General features: G+C 35.6%; 1 protein-coding gene and 1 pseudogene across 6 annotated transcripts in view; one reads left to right on the top strand and one right to left on the bottom strand.

The window, feature by feature from the left end:
• Window positions 1-8,254: 8,254 nt before the first annotated feature.
• Window positions 8,255-22,652, bottom strand: part of THOC2 (THO complex subunit 2) — a 135,333-nt gene continuing 120,935 nt past the window's right edge. For 3 of the 6 annotated variants that reach the window (XM_053579581.1, XM_053579579.1, XM_053579577.1), the window contains exons 34-39: window positions 20,518-20,655; window positions 20,125-20,194; window positions 19,885-20,042; window positions 17,535-17,611; window positions 16,873-16,918; window positions 9,813-11,379 (exon numbers count right to left, since the gene is read on the bottom strand). In XM_053579581.1, the coding sequence (XP_053435556.1) occupies window positions 16,891-16,918; window positions 17,535-17,611; window positions 19,885-20,042; window positions 20,125-20,194; window positions 20,518-20,655 (471 nt within the window). In that variant the 3' untranslated portion in view covers window positions 9,813-11,379; window positions 16,873-16,890. Of the gene's footprint in view, window positions 9,057-9,812; window positions 11,380-16,872; window positions 16,919-17,482; window positions 17,612-19,884; window positions 20,043-20,124; window positions 20,195-20,517; window positions 20,656-22,652 lie in introns of those variants that run through there. The other 3 variants (XM_053579580.1, XM_053579578.1, XR_008377564.1) reach the window with 3 other exon arrangements.
• Window positions 9,697-11,468, top strand: LOC128577036 (tyrosine-protein kinase Fer-like; annotated as a pseudogene).

Below are 22,652 nucleotides of genomic sequence, written 5' to 3' on the forward strand. Positions count from 1 at the left end.
TTTACTCTGTAGACATAGATGTCGTTTCATTCTAGGATCAAGTTCAAGGTCTTATCCGGGTTATATTATTCTCTTGGCAGAGAGCGAAAATAAGAGACCAAGCCAAAGCACATAATCACCTTAATCTCTACTTGGATATGGCATATCTCATATTTGCTCACACTCTGTTAGCCAAAGCATGTCAATGGAGCCCAAAATCAATAAAACATGGACCTATGCTCTTCTCACAAGAGACACAGCAAGTCACTAGGCAGTGGACAGGTATATATGTTCCTCTTATAGGAAAAGTAAGAATATCTATGAATAGTATCATCATCAACCCTGTTAAGTCTAATTTCCACTGCCTCTAAGAACTAAAGAAAATTATTAACTAAGTAATAAGTTCAATTAATGATTTTAACACAAAGACACAATGAGACCAGCTATTTTTTGTGAGCAAGACCACTCTTTAGAAACTGCCCAAGGTCACAGAGAAGATGACAAAGGAAAACTTATTTAAAAAAACTTGAAAATGGATGGCTGACAATCACATGTACAATCCCAGCACTTTCAGAGGCCAAAGCAGGAGGATAACTTGAGGCCAAGAGTTTGAGACCAGCCAGAACCTGGGCAACATAGTGAGACCCTTTCTCTACAAAAAAATGAAAAACTTAGACAGGCATGGTGGCATGCACCTATAGTCTTAGCTACTCAGGAGGCTGAGGAGGAAGTATTGCTTGATCCCAGGAGTTGGAGGTTACAGTGAGCTACAACCTATTATACTGTAGCCTGGGTAACCGAGCAAGACCCTGTCTCAAAAAAAAACAAAACAAAACTTGAAATAAGGAAAAATGATAATTGCATGACTTGTTAAATATCACGAAAGTACATTTTCTAATGTCTGTGAGCCACCTGACTCTCACAAGGTTTGCAGCTTAAGACTAGCCACAATTATGGCCCCAAAGATTTTAGTCTTACAAAGTTAGGAGTTAACTTGCAGAAAACCACTGAGATGTGATTTAATTTGGGGGAGTGGTGAAACCCGATGCAGTAGATAACCCTAGAATTTTCAGTTTATTGCACAATAAAACATTAGCCAGAATTAAATGTGACTTAGTAATCTTGTTTTGGTATTTTTTTCTCCCCAACTGACTACATGAATCTGTTTTGCAAATGCTCTTTGAACCAGTATTCTTGTGTACCTGATGGTTTTGTCATTAAAATTTTGACGTGTGTTAACCACTGTGATAAAAATGTATCAAATGGTTTATGAAGTGAGTGTATGATGCCCCATAATCATATCATTGTATACAGTTATGATTTAATAAAAAATAAATAAATAAAAAATAAAAAATAAAAAAATAAAACCTAAATCATCAATAGAAAAAAAAAATAAAATAAAATAAAATAAAATTTTGACGTGTGGTAACAAATGACTTTGCCTAAGATTCCTGCTTTCATAGACATCATAAAACCCTGAACCCTCTCTACCCTCAACCTCCTACCCACCTTCTGTGCTCCCACAGCCCCCTGTACTTTTCCTATCAAAGCACTATTCACACTGCGTAGGAATTACCTATTAACTTATCTCCTCCCTTGCCAGACTGAGCACCTTGACAGATGTTCCCTTACTTGACCGTGTCTGCAGGATCAATTGAAGTTTCTCTCACATCATACATGATCAATGTTTATAAAATAAATGATACTTTTTAATTTTACAAGGTGATAGCAAATAATTAAAAGAATAAATGAATCAAGAAAACTTGGCCTATAGAATTCAGGAGGGATTATCACAATAGATGTAATAGTTAAGGGGGAAAATTGAAGAGAAAAAAATACAGTATAGCTGGTCCTTACTTTTAGGAGAACCAACATATGAAAATCAAATTTAAGCTACAGGAGTGTGTGTACATTCACTTTGCTAAAGCTTATTTCCCAAAAATAATTCACTAGTGATATAACCACCTCTTATTAACCACCTGAGTGGGTTAGTTTTAGAATCTGCTGACAAAGGTAGATCAGAAGTGAAAGTGTGAGTCAATAAGAAAACTATTTGATTTGTGCATGTGCACCTGAGAGAGATTTCCAGGAACATGTTTATTATGTAAAGTAAACCAAGAGTACCAGGGTAATGAAGTTTTGCTTAAAGTGTAATAGTTCTCTAATCCTCTAAATGCCTTGTATTAAAAAAGGAAGAGGGGAGAATAAATTCTGTAAGAATGTTTGCCATCTTACTTCACTTTCACCCTGTCCAGGTGTACCATCCCCTTTTAACACCTGCCCCCCAGCCTTTCTCGAAAGAGCATATTGTTAATAATGTTAACATTTAACTAAGCTACATTAATCTGAATCTTAATGGGACATCTTTACCACTTTAATTTTAGCATATCTCACTTAAGCTATCAAAGCATATTTTCCAAATACAGTCGACAAATGAAGTTGTTAAGTGAACTATGGTTTAAAAATGTCTTAAGGAAGCTATCTAAAAATAAAAGGAAATGACTTATTTCATACCTCAGTGACTTTAATGCTCCACCAAGCCAGAGAGTTCATGTTGAACATGTTTGTTACTTTAAGGAAAAATGAAGACTTTATTTGGGCCAGAAGACGGAGTGACAACTTCCCTGGACATATCCTGCAGGGAACAGTGGGATGTGGCTCTTGAAATACTCCTAATGACTTGATCTTTCAACGTACTGGCTCTGAAATGATTGAGTGAAGGACTGCATGAGAGGTCCCTCTAGTCTTTTATTACCCAAAATGTTCTTTCTTCAAAGGTTAGCTTATTCCTGTTCACAGAACATTAGACACCTGCATTTTAAGTTAGCCAACAGAATTGAAGAATTAAATAAACCCTGGGAGAATTTATTTCAATTGTCTCAACGAGTGTTATTTTCATTACAAAGAAGAAAAAAGGTATTTGAAACAACGTAAACTCAAATGTGTTTAAAAGTTGCTGTAACATCTTTCCCAAAACACCAAAAGTAACAAGAGAATTTTATCTACCCAATTTATTTCCTGTCAAAAAATAATTATACCAATCTTTAAAAGAAAAAGAAAAAAACCTCTGTTATTTTTCCAGAGTTACAGAAAAGGAATGGCATGCATTATGATGCAGATACCAACCTAGAAATCCACTGACTCAGGATCCCTAGTGGAAAAGAATATCTGAGTAGCTTAACAGCCATTTCTACTTTATCAATAAGCTGTGTTCCAAATTTATTTGTTAAGTCAACTGTTTGAAATTTATTTTCCCATAAGAACAAAGGGAAAGGAGTTAGGGTCTCAGATCAGCTTCCCAAAGCCTATGAACTACAAATCTACCTCAACTATGGGACTCCTAGTGCTAGTCTGTATTCCAGGTCCTAACAGCAATAGGTTGCAGTACAGGAGAGAAGAGGAAAAGGGTCTCCATTTCCTTCCTGTTGCAGAACCTTCAGAAAAAAAATTTCCAAAATGTCAAGCTTAGTATGGCACCCTCTGTTATCCTAATATTCCTCTCCCAAACCCCTCAAGGCTACCATAACCCTCAGTTTTGGTTGTGTTTTAGGAGAAAGGACAGTAGGCTTGGCAGCATGTATTAGGGACCCAGCTACATTGTTTTGTAAGACATGGACAACAACTCTAGAATAACATAGACTTTGCTTATAGAACTTGGGTGCACAGGTGGGGTTAGCCAAAATGGCCGAGAGAAAAAAATCTTATTACCAAAATTTGTACCTGCTGCTAAAGCAGGACCAGCAGCAAGGCTAATTCTGAGCTGTTAAAAAAAATGGATTCATCTAGCATTTCTTATACTTCAGCCCAGGGACAAGATTAGACCCAAAGTCTAAGTTTGGGGCTCAATTTAAAGGAGGATAATGGTCCAAATGAGATGAACCGAACATCCATGAGAGAAAGGAGTCAAGCAGATAATAATAATCTGTTGAGTTGATTTAAAAAGATTTTTTTACAGTGGGCGCAGAGGCTCATTCCTGTAATCCTAGCACTCTGGGAGGCCAAGGCGGGTAGATTTCCTGAGCTCAGGAGTTCAAGACCAACAATAGTGAGACCCTATCTCTAAAAAATAGCTGGTAGTTGTGGTGGGCACTTGTAGTCCCAGCTATTTGTAAGGCTGAGGCAAAAGGATCCCTTGAGCTCAAGAGTTTGAGGTTGTTGTGAGCTACAATGCCAGAGCACTCTACTCAGGGCAACAGAGTGAGACTGTCTCAAAAAACAAACAAACGGGCGGCGCCTGTGGCTCAGTGAGTGGGGCGCCGGCCCCATATGCCGAGAAACCCAGCCCCGGCCAAACTGCAACAAAAAATAGCCGGGCGTTGTGGCGGGCGCCTGTAGTCCCCGCTGCTCGGGAGGCTGAGGCAAGAGAATCGCGTAAGCCCAGGAGCTGGAGGTTGCTGTGAGCTGTGTGACGCCACGGCACTCTACCGAGGGCGGTACAGTGAGACTCTGTCTCTACAAAAAAAAAAAAAAAACAAACAAAAAAGATTTTTTTCAATTGGAGGAAATGAAAAATAGGTCATTCTTTCAAGAAATACTTACTGAATACCTAAAATATGCCATGCATGATGCTAGATGCTGGTATTTTATAGTCTCTGCTCTCATGGAACTTTATTTTAGATCACTGTGGAAGAGTTCAGAGGGATCAAATAAATCCTCAATGAACAGGCAAAAGAGGGAAAAGCACAGCTGTTCCAAATCCAGTACCACTTAGACATCTAAACCAGCCAACTCATGTTTTGGAGGTACGTAAATTATAAAGTATGACGAAGTCAACTATTCAAGAGTCAGTTAAATATCGTGACATAAATGTAGTCTGCCTACAATGAAATTGGAGGAAACCAAGCAAATACAAAACCTGTTTTAACTGATTAAATTGAACTTCATAGATCAGCCCAAGGTAAAACCACCAACTGGGCTAGGTCCTTTTTGGCAAATTTCCCCGTTTTTCTTTTACCTTCAAGGAGCCATCTTGGCTGCTTACTGTGGCTCCTTTCAAAGATCAAGAGGTGTCCTTTTCTCTGACTTTTGCCTAGATACTTACCTGCCCAACCCTCCCAGTGCTTTCCTAGTGAACACAGGAGGAGGATTATGGGGTATCATCAGAAATCACTCTTGTTTCAGTCTTAGTGAGAGAACTAATTGTGCCCCACATAATACCTTAGCTTTATGAATATGCACATTTCCAGAAGTCCCTGCAAAGTGCTTAAGTGAAAATTTCACATACCATAGCTAGCTAGTAAACATTTTGGAGCCAAGGCCTTTCAGGCTCCACCCAAACTACACTTATAGACAACTACCTATGTTGCCTACATATGTACATAACAGGGTTTAGAACCCAAAGCATTTTAAGTGTCTATATCCCAAGGAGTTTTCCATCCCTTGTTATTAAAAAAAGTATCAATCTCTATATAAATATTTGCCAGGCATTTTAAGCACTTTGTATAAATTAACCCATTTAACTCTTAAGACCATCTTATGAAATGGTTATTAGCCTCATTTTATAAGTGAGAAAACTGAGGTGCAATCCATCTTAAAAGAAGGCAGAACACGAAAAAAGGAAGATAGGAAAAATAGAAAAAAATATCAAGACATCAGACTTAAACCCAAGAATGTATGACATTAAATGTGTGGTTTTAAATACCCCTACTAAAAGGCAGAGATTGTCAAACTGGATTAAAAAGAAATCCATTGTTAGTATAAAGGAAAAAGGATGAAAAATTATACCATCCTAATATAATAAAAAGAAAGTTGGAGAGCCTATGTTAATATCAAAGCAGACCTTAGAATAAGGAATATTACCATGGATAAAGAGAAACAATTCATTTTGATAGAAGGGTCAATTCAAGAGCACATAACATACCTAAAAACAGCAAAAAAATGACAAAAGAGAATAAGACAAATCCACAATTACAAACTTGCAGATTTCAATATGCTTTTCTCAACAATTGACAGACTGGGACACAATTAACACAACCTAATTGGCATTTATATTTTTATATTTTTTTAAAAATAACTAAGCCTGACATCATTAGTCTTTTTATTGTTTTAATGTGTTAATCACATTTTTTATATCTTTACAAGCAACTGAAGAGTTATTATCTGTATGACAAGATGACTTTCCTTGTCCATTTCTATTTCTGAGTGGGAATGAATTCCACAGAAACTACTTATACTTCCTCACCTGGCCTTCACAATGCCCTTCTGCTAACGAATTAAATCATGTAAAACACCTAAATCAGGGCCTAATACAAGTACTCAATAACTAGTAGTGAAGTGATTGTTGTCATTAGAGGTAATATTGGGAATCATTAATTGAGAAACTCTAGGAGGGCTCCATCTTAAATATATTGGCTCAGATTCTCTGGAGGTGAGGGTCTTTATTACTAACCCCTACTCACCATCAGTATATTTTGCAAGGAAAAACAAGGAATGGAGGACAAAATCCAGTCCTGAACACAACTCCAATCACAGAAAAGTGAACCACTACAGATAAAAGTTACAGAAGAGGTATAAGCGGTTTCAGAAGACGTTCTGAACTTCAAGGTGCTTATCTTGGTAGCAGATGCTTGCTGACAATGCACATACAGGCCACAAGAGGGTACATCTGAAAGGTCAATGACGGCAGGCTGGTGAATGCAGAAGTTCAGTGAACAAGAGCAACATAGGCTGGTAAACGTGATGAACTCTGATCCCAGGACAGAGGCTGCTGTTCCTGATTTTAAAATATTCCTTTCTGGGCATTGGTTGTATCTGGGACCTAATATACTTATCACCACCAGATATAAGAACCCTCTGGCTGGCTTCTGTCTCAAATTAATGTAAGAACAGAGATGCTTAGATTGCATGCTGGTTAAACTCTGTGATGCCCAAATGCCATCCCTGTATTAGAATCACCTGAGGAACTATTTTTAAAAAATATTCCAGACCCCCACCTCCAGAGAATCTGAGCCTTTCTCATCTTTACTCCCTTATGTGTATGTAAACTAGTAACAGTAATAAGCCCTGCCTCACTCAGCCTCCTTACCAAGGTTTATTATTCCTCAGAGCATCCCCCTCCTCCTACATATTTATTGCCTGTCTACTGACTAGAATGGAAACTCCATGAAGGCAGGAAATTGTTTCGCTCATGGCTGTACCTCTCTCTGATCAATTAAGAGGCACTCAAACATTTTTTGAACTAATCTCCTACAGGACTCTCTGCACTCTACAGAATGGGTCAGCAAACTACAGCCTGCAGGCCAAATACAGGCTTCCATGTGTTTTTCTAAATAAAGTCTCACTGAACTTAGCCATGCTTATTCATTTACGTATTATTTATAACTGTTTTCATGGTACAATGGCAGAGCTAAGTAGTTGCAACATGAACCACATGGCCCACAAAGACTCAAATATTTGTACTATCTGGCCCTTTACAAAGTTAGCTGGCCCTCTATTACACTCATGTGGCCCGTATTTTCCAAGCTAGACTGGAAGCATCCTTAAAACAGGAGTTGAGTTTTTCTATCTAGAACAGAGTAGATGCTCAAAAATAGCTATCACCATACAAATACAGATTTCCTACTTCCAACATAAATTATTTTTGCATAATTAAATCTAAAGGTAGTATTTTCCATCATCAATGCATTTCTAGCCAGGCCACAACCAAAAATTAGCTGTGTTTAACAATTTAGGAGAACAGAGAGAAAAGATACCAATGCTAACTAATTAGCAAATTTTCTAGTTCAAAATCACAATCATTTAATCTTTAAAAATATAAATAAGACATAACTGGAAAGTTCTTCCTAGTATGTTTCAGGCTAAGGATTTTAAGATGAACCAAAGTTATTTTCTAAAAGTCAAAAACCACTCTAACAAAATACCTGTTTTATGCCAGGCACATTATGGGTAATCAATAGTCAGTGAATAGATCACCCTCCCATAAATACTCTGCTCACCAATTTTTGCAATTACAATTACTGAAAAGAGGCATCAGAATTTATCCCCCTTTGCTAATAATAAAATATACTCAGCACTTCTCAATGCTTTAAAAACTTACATCCTTTCCATCATTCTCTGAAAATTTTAATTTGTTTAGGTATCATTGTTTCCAAGGAACTAAAGACAAAGTATGTAAATCTAGCTGTGATATCAGTCCACTGTTTAGGTACAGAGGTAATCAAATGGTATTTTTCCCATTGGTAAGACAGAATTGAGAAGAACTAGGTACCTTGTTAAATTATGTTTGCTGAGTTATTCTGAATAAGCAACAACATACACAATAATATACAATCATTTCAGAAAACTATTGTTTATTTAGAAAAAAAGCTTACACTGGTAGAATTCAGTAGATAAAAAAATCTGTTTTAAAAATGTTACTGTTAAACTTTTCCAGATGAAAGTTCAGCAATACAAAGCTCCTGTAGCTGCAGAATTAAAACACAGTTAACTTTTGATTCCCCCACACACACACCAAGATTTTTCTAACATAATTACAAGAAAAAATGGCAAGGGACAAGTGAGTACTGGTACCTTTTTCTTTTTTAAATAAGTTTTAATGTACATGTATTATATAAAAATGATTTCTAAGCACTGCATAAAACAGTGCTCCCATTTTGTTTTTAGTAACTAATATTAAAAACAGGCCAAATAATAAATTAAAACTGAGTTTTAAAATGAGGTAAATTCAAAATGGTTCAAAAACTGTTTATTTTCAGTTTCAAACAATAAAAAGAAAGCATTTCAGAATTAAAAAAAAACTAAACCCAAGCAATATTTCATTAACCTAAAGTGAAATTCTGTACACATGTAACCTTATTTGCTTGCTGAGAATTGTATGCAGCACATTGTGCTAAAAATATGAAACAGTTAACACTTTCAGCCATTACTGAAATAAAAACATGAAGAAACTAAGCAACAAGTTGAAATACAGTAATGCACAACTCAACAATTTTAAGTTTTCCACATGGAGCAATAAAGCAGATAACTCAATAATTTAAGGAGATGCAAATGGGCCCTCTTCATTCATAATTCTCGGCAATCTACTCAGGAAAATAAATTTCTGGTCACAGCTGAACACTTTCATTTCATTCCAATCTCACCTGAAAGAAACAAAGTGATTATATTGATAGACAAAGAAGGAAGGGGTGGGGCAGGGAAGAGGAGGGGGAGGGGTGAGGGAGCAGGGCAGAGGAGGGGGAGAGAGGATGAGGAGTGGGAAGGAAGGAAGGGGGAGGGAGGAAGGGAGAGGGAAGGAGGAGTGGGAGCGGTGAGGGAGAGGGAGGATGGGGAGGAGTGAGGGAAGAGGACAGAGAGAGAGGGAGGGATGGAGGAGGGGGGCAGAAAGAGAGGAGGAAAGTGACAGAGGGAAGGAGGGGGGAGAAGAGCGGGAGGTGGAGAAGAGGGGGTAGAAGGAGGAAGAGATGGAATTAAGAAAAGGAAGAGAAGAAAGGAGAGATAGGAGGAATGCAAAGGGTGAGGGGGGAAGGGGAAAGGGAGAGAGGGAGGGGGGAGATGTAGATTTTAAGAAAGAAAGAAAGAGAGAAAGAGAGAGAGAGAAAAGAAGAGAGAAAGAAAGAACAAAAGAAAGAAAGAAGTTAATGAGCCAATAACAAAAGCTTAAATTAAGTCCCCAGAAAAGGGTAAAATATTTATGTATTTCTTATTGTCCACTCCTAGAAGCCATTAAATATGGACACAGTATGATGACTTAAAAAAAAAGAAAGACATAGAACCGAGGAGATGAAACAAGTAAAACATTCCACAGGGGTAAGCAATAGCTTTTAAAAGTAAACAACATGTAGTAAAGAAAAGGAAATATTTTACATGATCAACAAAAAAAGAAAAATGACATCACATTTTTCACAAGGACACAATTTTAATAGTGACTTATATTAAGATGCAATGTCTGCTAAATTATAAAAATTGCTTTAAAAATATATTGACTCAATTATACTCATATCCTTTCCTTTATGTATTGACATTTTTCAAATACTGCATATTGAAATAAATTCAAAACATGATCATTACAACATGTGGCAAATAATTTCATATCTGCCTAACATTGTTCTCATTCAAAATTTAAACTAATGCATAATGCATTAAGTTTTATTGATGAAAATACTACATTCACATATTTCATAAAACCAGAGCCAGAAGGGGCTTTAGAAAATAATCACACTTGCATGAAATGCTGACAAATAATTTACATACCATTTCTACACAGCATTCTGTTCACACCATGTATAATCTTGACATTATCAATTATAATTGCAGATATACTAATGTTGAACTTATAATTTAATACTTAAAAGTCATTGTTCCTGTCCATCAACTAATGAATGGATAAACAAAATGTGGTATACAACCATATAATGGAATATCATTTAGCCATAAAAAGGAATGGAGTACATACATGCTACAACATGAATGAACCCTGAAAACATGATGAGAGCCCAGACATAAAGGTCACATATTGCATGATTCCATTTATATGAAATGTCCCAAATAGGCAAATCCATAGACAGAAAATACATTAGTGGTCTCCAGGGGTTGAGGGAAGGGGATAATTTGGAGTGACTGCTAACAGGCATAGAGTTTCTTTTTGGGGTGACAGAAATGTTGTGGAATTAGACAGTGGCGATGGTTGCATAACATAGCAAATATGCTAAAACCACTGAATTCTATACTTTAAAATGGCGAATTTTATGTTATATGAATTTTATCTCAATTTTTTAAATTGCAAATAAAAAAGGTCAATGTTCCAATTAAGAGCATCGTGGTATCACTGTCTGGCCGTAACTAGGAGGTTAAGAAATGGGTTCTCAATTATAAAGATGTCACATTAGGAGAATTGCAGGGCAAGGGAATTTGATGATGTATTTAAGGGTACATTAAAGGATAAAATTGTTTTTTCTGTTAAAACATGTAAAGAAGATCTTTCCCAGGAACTGAAATTAAAATTTTTACAAGAAGCCAAAATCCTCAAGCAAATATAATCATCCCAATATTGTCAAACTTATATAGGAGTTCGCACACAAAGACAGCCTATCTACATCATTAGAGAACTGGTTCCAGGGGGCAGTTTCCTCTCCTTTCTGAGAAAGAAGGATGAGCTATAACTCAGTTAGTGAAATTTTCGTTAGATGCTGCTTCTGGGTGGCGTATCTCGAATAAAAATTGTATACACAGGGACCTTGCTGCAAGAAACTGCCTGGAGCTGAAATAATGTTCTGAAAATCAGTGACTTTGGAATGTCTCATCAAGAGGATGGTGGTGTGTATTCATCTTCTGACTTAAAGCAGATTCCCATTAAATGGACAGCACCAGAAGCTCTTAATTATGGGAGATATCGTTCTGAGAGTGACGCATGGCGCTTTGGCATCCTCCTCTGGGAGACCTTCAGCTTAGGGGTCTGTCCATACCCTGGAATGACAAATCAGCAAGCACAAGAGCAAGTGGAAAGAGGATACTGGATGTCAGTCTCTCAGCAGAGTCCAGAGAGTATAAAATAATGCTGAAGTATTGGGATTACAAACTTGAAAACCACCCCCAAATTCAGTGAACTTCAGAAAAAGCTAGCTGCCATCAAGAAGAAAGCCACATTGTGATGAAACAGTGCTAAACTCAGCTTTTACACACTACCTGCAACATTCTCCTAAGCTTTTTTTTTTATTAACAACTTTTAAAATATGTGCTCCTTTAACCATTGTACACAAAAAAAACCCCACAGGTTCTAAATGTAAGGGGGTCACACAGGTCTATCTTTTTCATGGCTAGTGCAATTGCCGTTCCTCAAAAATTTTCTACTTCAGGCTAAGTTCACAATCTTCTGTCCTCTATCACAGACACCTATATTCTACTGGTGCTATAAATTGTACTGATAATACTACATGTGCAGGATATATTCCAACAAAAGGTCATGTTCCACTCTGCTGAGACAAGACTATATTTGTAAATATCATTTCGGACTGGTAATTATCTGGACCTCCTAAGTTTTCACCCCACTTTTTTTTTGGGGGGGAGCAGAAACAGTTAGATCCTGCTGTATTAGTAAGGTTGTCGTTTTCTTATGTTCCACCCTGCCCTCCTATGTACAAATATCCTCAAAGAGTTGAGGCTGCTGATTTTAAATGATGTTATTATAGGGAGTTGCGACAGCAAGAATTAAGTTTGAAAATTAGGGTGGTCTATAAAAAAGAACAATAGGGTGGTAATCAAAGTAGAGAAGAAAAGGCAAATATAAAATCAGCCATCTTATCGGAGGTATGTCCTTATAAACATGCACACTTTTAAATTTTATCAAATTCATCAAAAAGGTCCTAAGAAATGTTTCAGTAGTTCACAGATTTCTCATAAAAGAATGCTCTTGATGGTGATGGCAACAACAACAACAAAACTTTAAGAGCAACTCTAACAGCTTACTTTTGGTAAAGTAGTTTTCACCTCAAAGGAGGCATCCCAGAATTGCATTCCCGACATTTTTGCTACTGTTTGAAGCTGTCAGGATTTCTTGATCTTAGTTTCTCTCCCTCTCACTCACTCCCCCAGTAAAAAAGGATAGAAGGATGAAGTTGGCATTTTATAAGTGAAACAAACATTTATGAGGAAGAAAGAAGTTATAAGGAGAAAGACACAGGAACAGCCATCCTAATTCCACTTCACTTCTTCATTTATTCCTTATACTGTAACTTAGGAATTCCTACAGCAAACAGTTCCTGAGATATTTTTATGTGTACAAAATGTAACAAGAAAGTTAAAACTAGAATTCTGTTAAGCTGAATCTTAACTGCACCCAGAAATGCCTCTCAGGATAAATATGTAGATAGGGGACAGATAAACTCAGGGACAAATGTGGCATGGGAGCCTTTTATAAGTGTCCACATGTATGCCCATATTAAAAACAAACGAACAAACAAAAAGAACCCCAGAACCTTAGTAACTATTTGGTCTACCTTAAGCAGAAATGCAAGGAAATAGAAAATTCTTCGTGCCCTCTTCAACTGTTTCATGTCTATGAATATTACTTCACAGAACTTACACTTAATACTTTTAAAAAGCATAAAAGATAATGAAGAGGAAAAAATAAATTTGTCTATTATTTCAACCTAACAAGAATTTTATACGCATTTGATGGTTACTACATACAGATTAAACCTGCCCTCAAAAAATATGTTGCAGCATACAAAGAAACTTATTTTTAATCAGTATCGTTTTCCTTTCTATCAAATGGCGTAAACTGAATCTTCTTTTGATGGCCAAGAAAAGAAAGTCATTGTTACTCCTCCTTATCATGCACACTGACCCCAAAGTGACACACTTAATATCTCTGTAAATTAACACTCTATGTAAAGTTAACTGAATGGCAGATAATAAAGAAAAATACTTGGTTGATTAGAAGGAAGGCATGCAGTTACTGCCTTCAACAAAAATCACAATGTAGGTATGAGAATATGTAACAAGCAAGCCCTCAAGCACAAATGTAAACAATGAGAAGCTACTAAGGAAAAAACCTAAATACTCTCTATCCCAACATTTATTATCAGCATCTAGAAATATGCCTTAAAATGGCAACACATTTCTAAAATAATAAATTTTTGAGAGTTTAGGAGGTTAGTTTCCAATATAGGCTGAAGGAGGAAAAAAGAAAAAGTCTTAGAGCAAGAATTACAAAACTCAATTGTCTACAGAGGCCAGGAATGTAATGGAAACAAATGAAGTAAACTAAAAGAAAAAGAAAAGAAAGGGAAAGAAATGAAGGGAGGGGAGAAGAGCGGACCTTGCTTGATCTAAAGAAAGGCAGGAAGGAGGCAGGCCTAGCTGACTGTGGCCATGCAGAAATCAGAGCATGATATTACCAAATACTCCAATTCCTTAAGAGAAACTGAAATTTGGATTTTTTAATTCTTTTGATTTTTAAAGGCAATTAAAAAATTAAACATTGTATAAGGCCAAGATGGTACATCTTAACAAGCCACATTCTACCAATGGGCTGGGAACTTGCAAACTTGGGTTTACAGGATACAAGTTAGGTTACACACGTGAGACTAGAGGTGAGAAATGGACTTGGAAAGTATATTTGGCTTTGCTGGAATAGAGAGTTATAACAGGAATATGACAGATTAAAAATACAGATTATGGATAGGACAGAGCTAACTGCTAATGTTCTTGGAAATCAAAGTCATAAATCCAAAATAACAAAAAACAAGATCGTGCTTCTTGGGCAGTGCCCGTAGCTCAGTGGGTAGGGTACCAGCCACATACACCCAGGCTGGCGGGTTCAAACCCAGCCCAAGCCAACTGAACAACAATGACAACTGCAACAAAAAAATAGCCAGGCATTGTGGCGGGCACCTGTAGTCCCAGCTACTCAGGTCCCAGCTACTCAGGAGGCTGAGGCAAGAGAATCACTTAAGCCCGAGAGTTTGAGGTTGCTGTGAGCTGTGACGCCACAGCACTCTACTAAGGGTGACATAGTGGCACTCTGTCTCAAAAAAAAAAAAAAAAAATCACACTTCTCAAGGACTGGGAGCAAGTATCAACTTAGGACAGCATCTGGTTACTAAAGGACTCTCCAAAGGTTGCTGAGTTAAGGACCACATGTACCAAATAAAAATTGAGAGGTCAAAGATGATTCTGGAAGACAATTTTAATAGGCGGGAACTTTTTAAAAAAGATTTAAAGTAGGAGAAAATCTTAAAGGCAAATCGGCTAATAATATTCAAAATATCAACTCAGGGAGAGCTAAGATCAATTTGAAAAAAGACTTCACAGGTAACAGAGGATACAGCAAAGAGGCAGAAAGTTTTGCAACTAAAAATAGAAGACAAAAGAAAAAGACATAAGACTGGAAGAAATTTAATCTGGGTCACATTTATATACTGTATTTTTTAATTCCGATGTGATCATTTTAATGTTTCTGAATCAGGATAGTTACAAATCAATGTCATTTCTCTACCCACCTCCCTCAAAAAACTGTTCTCAAAACCAATAATGAAATCTTCCAATTAATGATGTCTTTTAATCATGGAAATGTGACATATTTAGGATTTCTCCTTTCTATAGAGTAGAAAAAAGGGAGAGCAGGCAGATAGCAGATTTAGAAGTAGCCTATAGGTGTATGGTGCTAATCAGAATGATGAGACCTCTAGAAGAAAAGGAAGAAAAACAGAAAGACTTGATCAAGCCTAGTATACAAATAGAGGCATCCAAAAAAAGTCAGAAAAAGGAAAATATCAACCAAACCTTCACAAAATTAAGAGTCTACCCAAGAAGATACTACAAAGTTGTCAACAAGACGTTGCATGGTGAACATCAAACTAAATGCATCTTTAAAAGGATATCATAATCTAGAAGCTTCTATAAAACCACCAGCCAAACAACTAACTTAGCCAGTCTTTTCATGCCTTTGTTCCTAAGAAAATACATAAACTGGTATAAATTCATGGCCAGGGTAAGGAAATTCAAATCTGTAGTATAACCTTCACATACAAAAGATTAATGTTTAGGTACTGAGTAAAAAGATGTGTAAAATCATAATCAAAACTGTCAGTGACAATGACTGACCCATTCTGAATGAAGATATGAGATGTAAGCTTTTTGGTTTTTTTTAATAGGGAAACCACATGTGAAACAAAATGTCGAATTAAAAGAAAGGTTAAGATAAAGAATAAAAATCCAATGAAAAATTAAGAGTTTCTAGCTCTCCAAGGAAGACAGGTAGTTGTTTGGGTGGGGTGGGGGTGGCAAGAGGCAACAAGAATGCAGAATGAGCAGTAATATTTCTTTTACCATCTGATTTTTTTTAATTATTAAATTCTAGATGCTTTCAAAACTCTTGTTTATCCTACTCTACTACTTAAAAAACAAGCACAGAATAACAAAGCAGAAAAAGCACACCACTCTTCAGGTGCTGAATCCAAACTCTAATGGCTCATATGCTTCTATAGAACTCTCTCAGACATTTCTCACTCTATTTAAACATCAGTAAAGAGCCCTGGTTATCTACCTAGCTTCATAAAAGATTAGATGCACCAATAATATTAGGGAGAAAGGATAGACAGCAAGTATATTTAATATATTAAGAAGTAATAGCTAATATGGAAGCAAGAAAATGGACTATAAAAAAGCAGAGTCGGCAACTCCAAATACAGTTATTTGGAACCATTACATGTAAAGGGCAAATTGTCCTATTTACTTCAATAACCCTAAGGCACCACCAAACAATTACTATCCAGAAGATTTTAAGTGCTCAAAAAAAGGCTATCTGTCTACTACAATGGACACTTTATTTTAAATGGTTTAAAAACAAAGACACACACTTTAAAATTCCAAAACTAAAAGTGCAGACCATGTTTTTCGGCTTTGTAAAACATGAACAGTGTTAGAAAAAGCAGCACAAAAACTTAAGCAAAAAATCTTTGGATAACATGTATGCATGAGAAGGCAAAAAGAAAGCAGAGAACACCAGGGATAAGAAGACATAGTCTGAGTATTGGCTCTGTTAACTAGTATCTCTGTGACTTTCGTCAACTTAACCTCTCAGAGTCTCAGTTTCTTCACCTATAAAATGCAGATACCACCACCATTTATTTACAGAGCTATAGGTACTTCATTCAAAAGAGTAATAATCCAGAGAAGATGCGAATGAGTGGGGAAGAGAAAGCCAGATGTTCTTAAATATATCTTAGTACTTAAAAACAAAAAAAAAAATCATGGCTAATCAGCAAGCTTAAAATGAAAATAGCTGCAAAATGACCGTAAATCTTGTTTTGCATCTATACCCAAAAACTTGGTCATAATATTAAGGAGAAAATTTCAAGTAGTGTATCTTGCAAAATGAATCCACTTTCTTCAATATTATCAGACCTCATTTGATGTTTCTATCTTTAAATGGAAAAAAGGTGAGAGAACACTCACCTTGACTGAAAGTCTTCATTATCTGTGCTTGTCCGAGGACTTATGAGTAGATGACAAATTAAGGGAAAACAACTTTGAGGAGGGGGAAAGTGTCTCACCTTTTAGTCCAATGCCTTAGCTTGCAAGGGCCATTGGCCCTGACCAGCCTGGTAGCCCCAACCACACTCTACCAGCTCTGCTCATCTGCCACATCATTTTGTTCTTCTATTCCCTATGCCTCCAACCTAAGGGACTATCTTTCTTTTCTTCCTTTCAGTGATATTACAGCCAGAAGAAACATAAATTGCTTGGTGACATAGAACACCTCAGTCACTACAGAATTTCTTTTTTTAAATCAAGAATATCAAGTCTCCCACTTTCAGATTTCGTAAATTTGAAAGGATTAACTGGAAAGACCATTTATAAACAAATAAGCCCTTAGGCATTTAGACAAGATACTACAAGGGTACAATTCTAAAAATGACCAGTATCGGGCAGCACCTGTGGCTCAGTCAGTAGGGCGCCGGCCCCATATGCCGAGGGTGGCAGGTTCAAACCCAGCCCCGGCCAAAACTACAAAAATAAAAAAAAAAATAAAAATAAATAAAAAATAAAATTAAAATGACCAGTATCAAAGCTTTCCATTACACTGATTGAAAACATCAGTAAGATGAAAAGGATATTGCTTCTTCTCTTCCTTTCCTCCTGAACTGTCCCGTTTCTCTTTCTTTTCTATCTTTTCTTTATCATGCCTGGACTCCTATAAGGAATGGTGAAATTAGTTGGGAAAAGGAAAATCCAAATATAAAAATAAGTTCAAAATCCCTTTTTATCACCCCCCAGCCATAATTTTTCTTCAAAAATTTACTTAAGGTGACACCAAAGCACAAGCAAGAAAAAGATACGCTGGAGTTCACCAAATGTAAAAACATTCATCCATCAAAGAACACTATCATCAAAGTGGAAAGACAGCCTACAAAATGGGAGAGAACATTTGCAAATCATATATCTTATAAGGATGTTGTATCTGAAATATATGAAGAACTCTTACAATTAAGCAACAAAAAGACAAATGACCCAATTTTAAAATGTCCAAAATATCTGAACAGATTTCTCCAAAGATATAAGTGGCCAATAAGCACATGAAAAGATGCTCAACATCATTAGTCATTAAGAAAATTCAAGTCAAACCACTATGCGATACCACTTCACTAGAATAGCTACAATAAAAAAATAAAACCAGAAAATAACCAGTGTTGACAAGGAGATAGAGAAATTTGTGTCCTGATACAGTGCTGGTACAAATGTAAATGGCACAGCCACTATGGAAAACAATTTGGTGGTTTCTCAAAAAGTTAAACATAGAATTACCATATGACCCAGAAATTCTACTCCGGGTTATATACCCAAGAAAACTAAAAACAAGTATTTGCATAAATACTTGTAGCAACACACAGATGTTCATAGCAACACTATTCGTAATAGCCAAAGGCTAGAAACAGCCCAAAAATCCATGAACAAATGAATAAACAAACATGGTATATTCACATAATGTAATATTAATTATATGTGCTACAACATGGAAGAATTTCAGAAACATACTAAGTGAAAGCAGACAGACACAAAAGGCCACACTGCTGTACAATTCCATTTATATAAATACTCAGGAGAATAAACAGTGGGACCACACTTATGGTGCATATTGCAAGGGTACATGTCAAATCTATTAAGCATAGAGTATAAATGTCTTAACACAGTAATTAAGTAAACGAGGTGATGGCTATATTAACTAGTTTGATGTAAGTATTCCAAAATGTATTTAAAATCAGCACATTGTACCCCATAAATGCATTAATGTATACATGATCTATGTGTTTATAATTTAATAAAAACAATTCTCAGAAGAGATAAATCTGTAGAAAAACAGATTTATAGTTGCCAGGGGCTGAGTGGAGGAGGAAATGGGAGTAAATTTCTTTACTTAATAAATAGAAAATTTCCCTTTGGGGTGCTGAAATGTTTTAGAACTAGATAGAGATGATGAGTACATAATATGATAAATATATTAAATGTCACTGAATTGTACACTTTAAAATGGTTAGTTTTATATATATATATATATATGTATTTCTTTTTTTTTTTTTTAAGAGAAAGAGTCTTACTTTGTCACCCTCTGTAGAGTATTGTGACATCACGGCTCACAGCAACCTCCAACTCCTGAGCTTAGGCAATTCTCTTGCCTCAGCCTCCTGAGTAGCTGGGACCACAGGTACCCAACACAACGCCCAGCTTTTTTTAATTGCACTTCGGCTGAGGCCGGGTTTGAAACCGCTACCTTCTGTATATGGGGCCGGCACCCTACTCACTGAGCCACAGGCACCACCCAAGTAGCCTATCTTTTAAAGCATAGAGAATTAAAATGTTCACCTTATAATGCTCTAAAACTGCTTTTATGAACCATGAATATATGGTATATACTTTGATTATACACAATAATACTTTGTAAACAATTTACACTTTAATGATGGCTTATTATTTTATGGTAGATGCATGAGATTTTAAATATACATTAATATGTAAGAGCATATACCTTATACTTAATTTTAAAATCACATAAAAGTTTCAAAAAATGAGTTTAGCAGAAGAAAACGTTACAAAAAGTTTCAAATTACAATTAATAAAGACTCTGTGACGTTGTGATGGTGAGGGAAGATGCATGTGACCATATTTTAATTTTAAGAATAAAGAGAAACTAAAAGCAGAAAATTAGTGGAGAAAGAGAAAATACAAAGAAAGACTGAAATTCAATGAACAGAAATAGGTAGGAGTGGAATAGAAAAGAAAGGAATCTCAAGAGTACACTAACACAACTCTCCCAGGAATTTGGGGCTGAACTGGTACAAATTCTCCAAACCAGTAACTTGCTCTCTCCCAGTGCCTCCTTTTCCAAACCCCAAATGTTCGCTATATCCTCAAAGGTTTTTTTATTTTTTTAAAGAAAAAGCCTATTATTCCTTTATTTTCCTAATTTACCTTTTTGCCACCAGAGGAGATCTTATCCATTTTCTCAGATTTAAATGAATCACCACTTTTTTCTTTGCCTGAAGATTTTGACTTATTTTTTTCCTTGTCTTTCTCATTTGGATAAGGAGACTCACATGGACTTTCACTTTTGTGTTTTGAAATCCCCACTAAAATTACAAAAGAGACTCATGAAAGCCTTTTCCAGTTCATTCTGACAATTGTTTCAAAGGTATTAATAAGTCTACCTACTTGTTCCATTTTCCTCTTTTCGCCTCTTGTTCAAGTCCGGTGGTACTTCACGGTCATTGTTTGAGTGATCCTAAAACCAAGAATTGTGAACTACGTTGACCAAAGGCTTATGTTTTTTCATTACTTTTATACAAGAAGGGTACAGCTAACTAGCATTGAAGAGTGTCACAAACTTGGTAAAATGGCATGAAAAATAAGCAGAGCTGGGAGGGATTACTAGGGTGAAGATACTTATTACTGTAGAAGATGCAAACACACTTTAGGGTGAAAATACCAGTTAAAACCCAAAATAACAGACTGCTAAGGAACAAACTAATATTTTTTAAAAGGCAATAAACACACTACCGTACATGATAAAGAGCTTTCCAAACTAGTTTTTAAAAAATTACAAACCCTTTTCCGCTCTTTCCTGTCCTTTTCATCTTTTTTCTCTCTTTCTCTGGATCTCTCCCTTGACTTGTCCAAATCTTTCTTGTCCATTTCTCTCTCCTTACTCTTGGATAGTGGTGGAGGAGTATGGTTAATGTAGAGCTGTTAAATTAAGGCAATATTACTAAAGATTATTAGTTTTCCAGTATCAACATCACTTGCTTATTAAATGAAAGACAATTGACAGTTAGACCCAAAGTCAAAACTGATCACATATCTGGATTATGAAAGGTAAAATAAAAAGGCACGGCACAAATTATACAAGACTTTTTAGTCCTGCATTATAAAAATTACCATTTAAATTCCATCAATTCATTACTACTTAAATTGAGACTAATTAGTAAATTCATAAGCTACAGTGTTCCTTAGAGTTCTCTTATAAAGACTTATAATCATCAATACAAGAGTACATGTACGAAAAAGTTATTGAAATTCTCTACTGTAAAAAAAGAAAACCAAAATGCAGGTATTATTATAACTGAAGTATTTTATTATTATTCTTTCTGCTTAAAGCATTTGATGTATAACTATTTCTAACGCTATCCCATAGTAAGACAGAGATGCTTGGTCTTAAACATTTTTCTTTAAGTAACAGAAATAAAATACAGGGGGAAAAGCCTCTTTGTAATTATGGAAATTTTAAAGACTCTTACCATCCACTGATAAGCAGTTAATGAGGACAATGAGCAAAAGTATCAAAATAAAACCATTACTTTACTCGTCTTTTCTGCCTCAATGTGAACCACACAGGTTATCCTAAATTATTTTTGTAAAAATAAAGGCAGAATAGTGTCTATTTCTGAAGGTACTCTAATTTCTATCAAATAACCACAACCGACTGCAAAATTTGTCTTGTAAGTTCTAAACAGCTCATAAATTAAGTCAGCTGAGGATGATTAAACAACTCAAAAGACTGAAGAATGATGAACCAATATTCTCCTCTGCCTATTCTTTCTCTGCCAAAAGGCCCAAAGGCAATAAAACAGCCAAATGTCAAAGATATTCCAACTCTACATAACTGATAGATAACCCTACTTTATGTAAGTTGTAAATATCAAAATGCATCATAAAAGAAAATATTAAGAAGTACAAAGAAAATAATCAGATACTTAAACCAATGGTATTTATAACTGTACTACAAGCTAATGTTTAAGACATTAAAAGTATTAGGCATCAAAACACTGAACATAACTCATTACTTAAGTACATATTTTAAATATATACATTAGGAATAAGCAGAATGGTGAGTCCAAAGTCAAATACTTTTACATAAAGAAATCCTTTGGTAGTCAAAGGAATACATGAAAAAAGAAGAACATTAGAGTTTGAGACATAAACACTTATTTTTTAACACCACCGAACATCAGTTCAGAAATATTGCCATAGCAATGAAGCAGACTCTTTAAAATCTCAATGTTTAAAAAAGTTGATGATAAACTGAAACATATAAAATTTTTATTAATAATAATGAGCAAGAGAATGATAAACAGTCATAAAAATACTTGTTTAAACGATACTCTTGCTGAGAATAATGCCTTAAATGAGACTTCAAGATTTTTCTAATTGTGGTTTATTACTATCTTAATGTTACTTGTGAAACTGATTAAGGCAAAGGAAATAATACATTATTGCAATACTCAAAGAAGATTTATCTAAGGGAAGTAATGCTTAATTTTTCCCAATAAAAGGGGGAAAAAAGGTTTGTGATTCACTAATACATACACATACACACACACTCAAATATTTCATTCTTAACATAAAAGTGTAATAACTGATACACAATAAGAAATTCTTAGTTTAAAAATGCCCCCAATTCAATGCCTTCTTTCTATCCTTCTAAGAATAATTTTGATAATACTCTTTTCCACAAAAACATAAAGCTTCTCATTGCCTAATGAATAAAATTGCATATACCTTAGCTTGGGCATTCTAAGCTCTCCATCATGTTTTCACAATTATATCTTATGATACGACCACTGATTACATCCTATGTTGTGGCTAACACTGCTCCCTAACATTCTTCCTTTCCAGCAGTTCTCCTTACTACAATGGTAGTTCACTTTTACCTTAATCTCTTAAAATTCTAATTAGCCTTCAAA

This window comes from Nycticebus coucang, chromosome X, assembly GCF_027406575.1.
Source record: "Nycticebus coucang isolate mNycCou1 chromosome X, mNycCou1.pri, whole genome shotgun sequence".
NCBI classification, from domain to species: domain Eukaryota; kingdom Metazoa; phylum Chordata; class Mammalia; order Primates; family Lorisidae; genus Nycticebus; species Nycticebus coucang.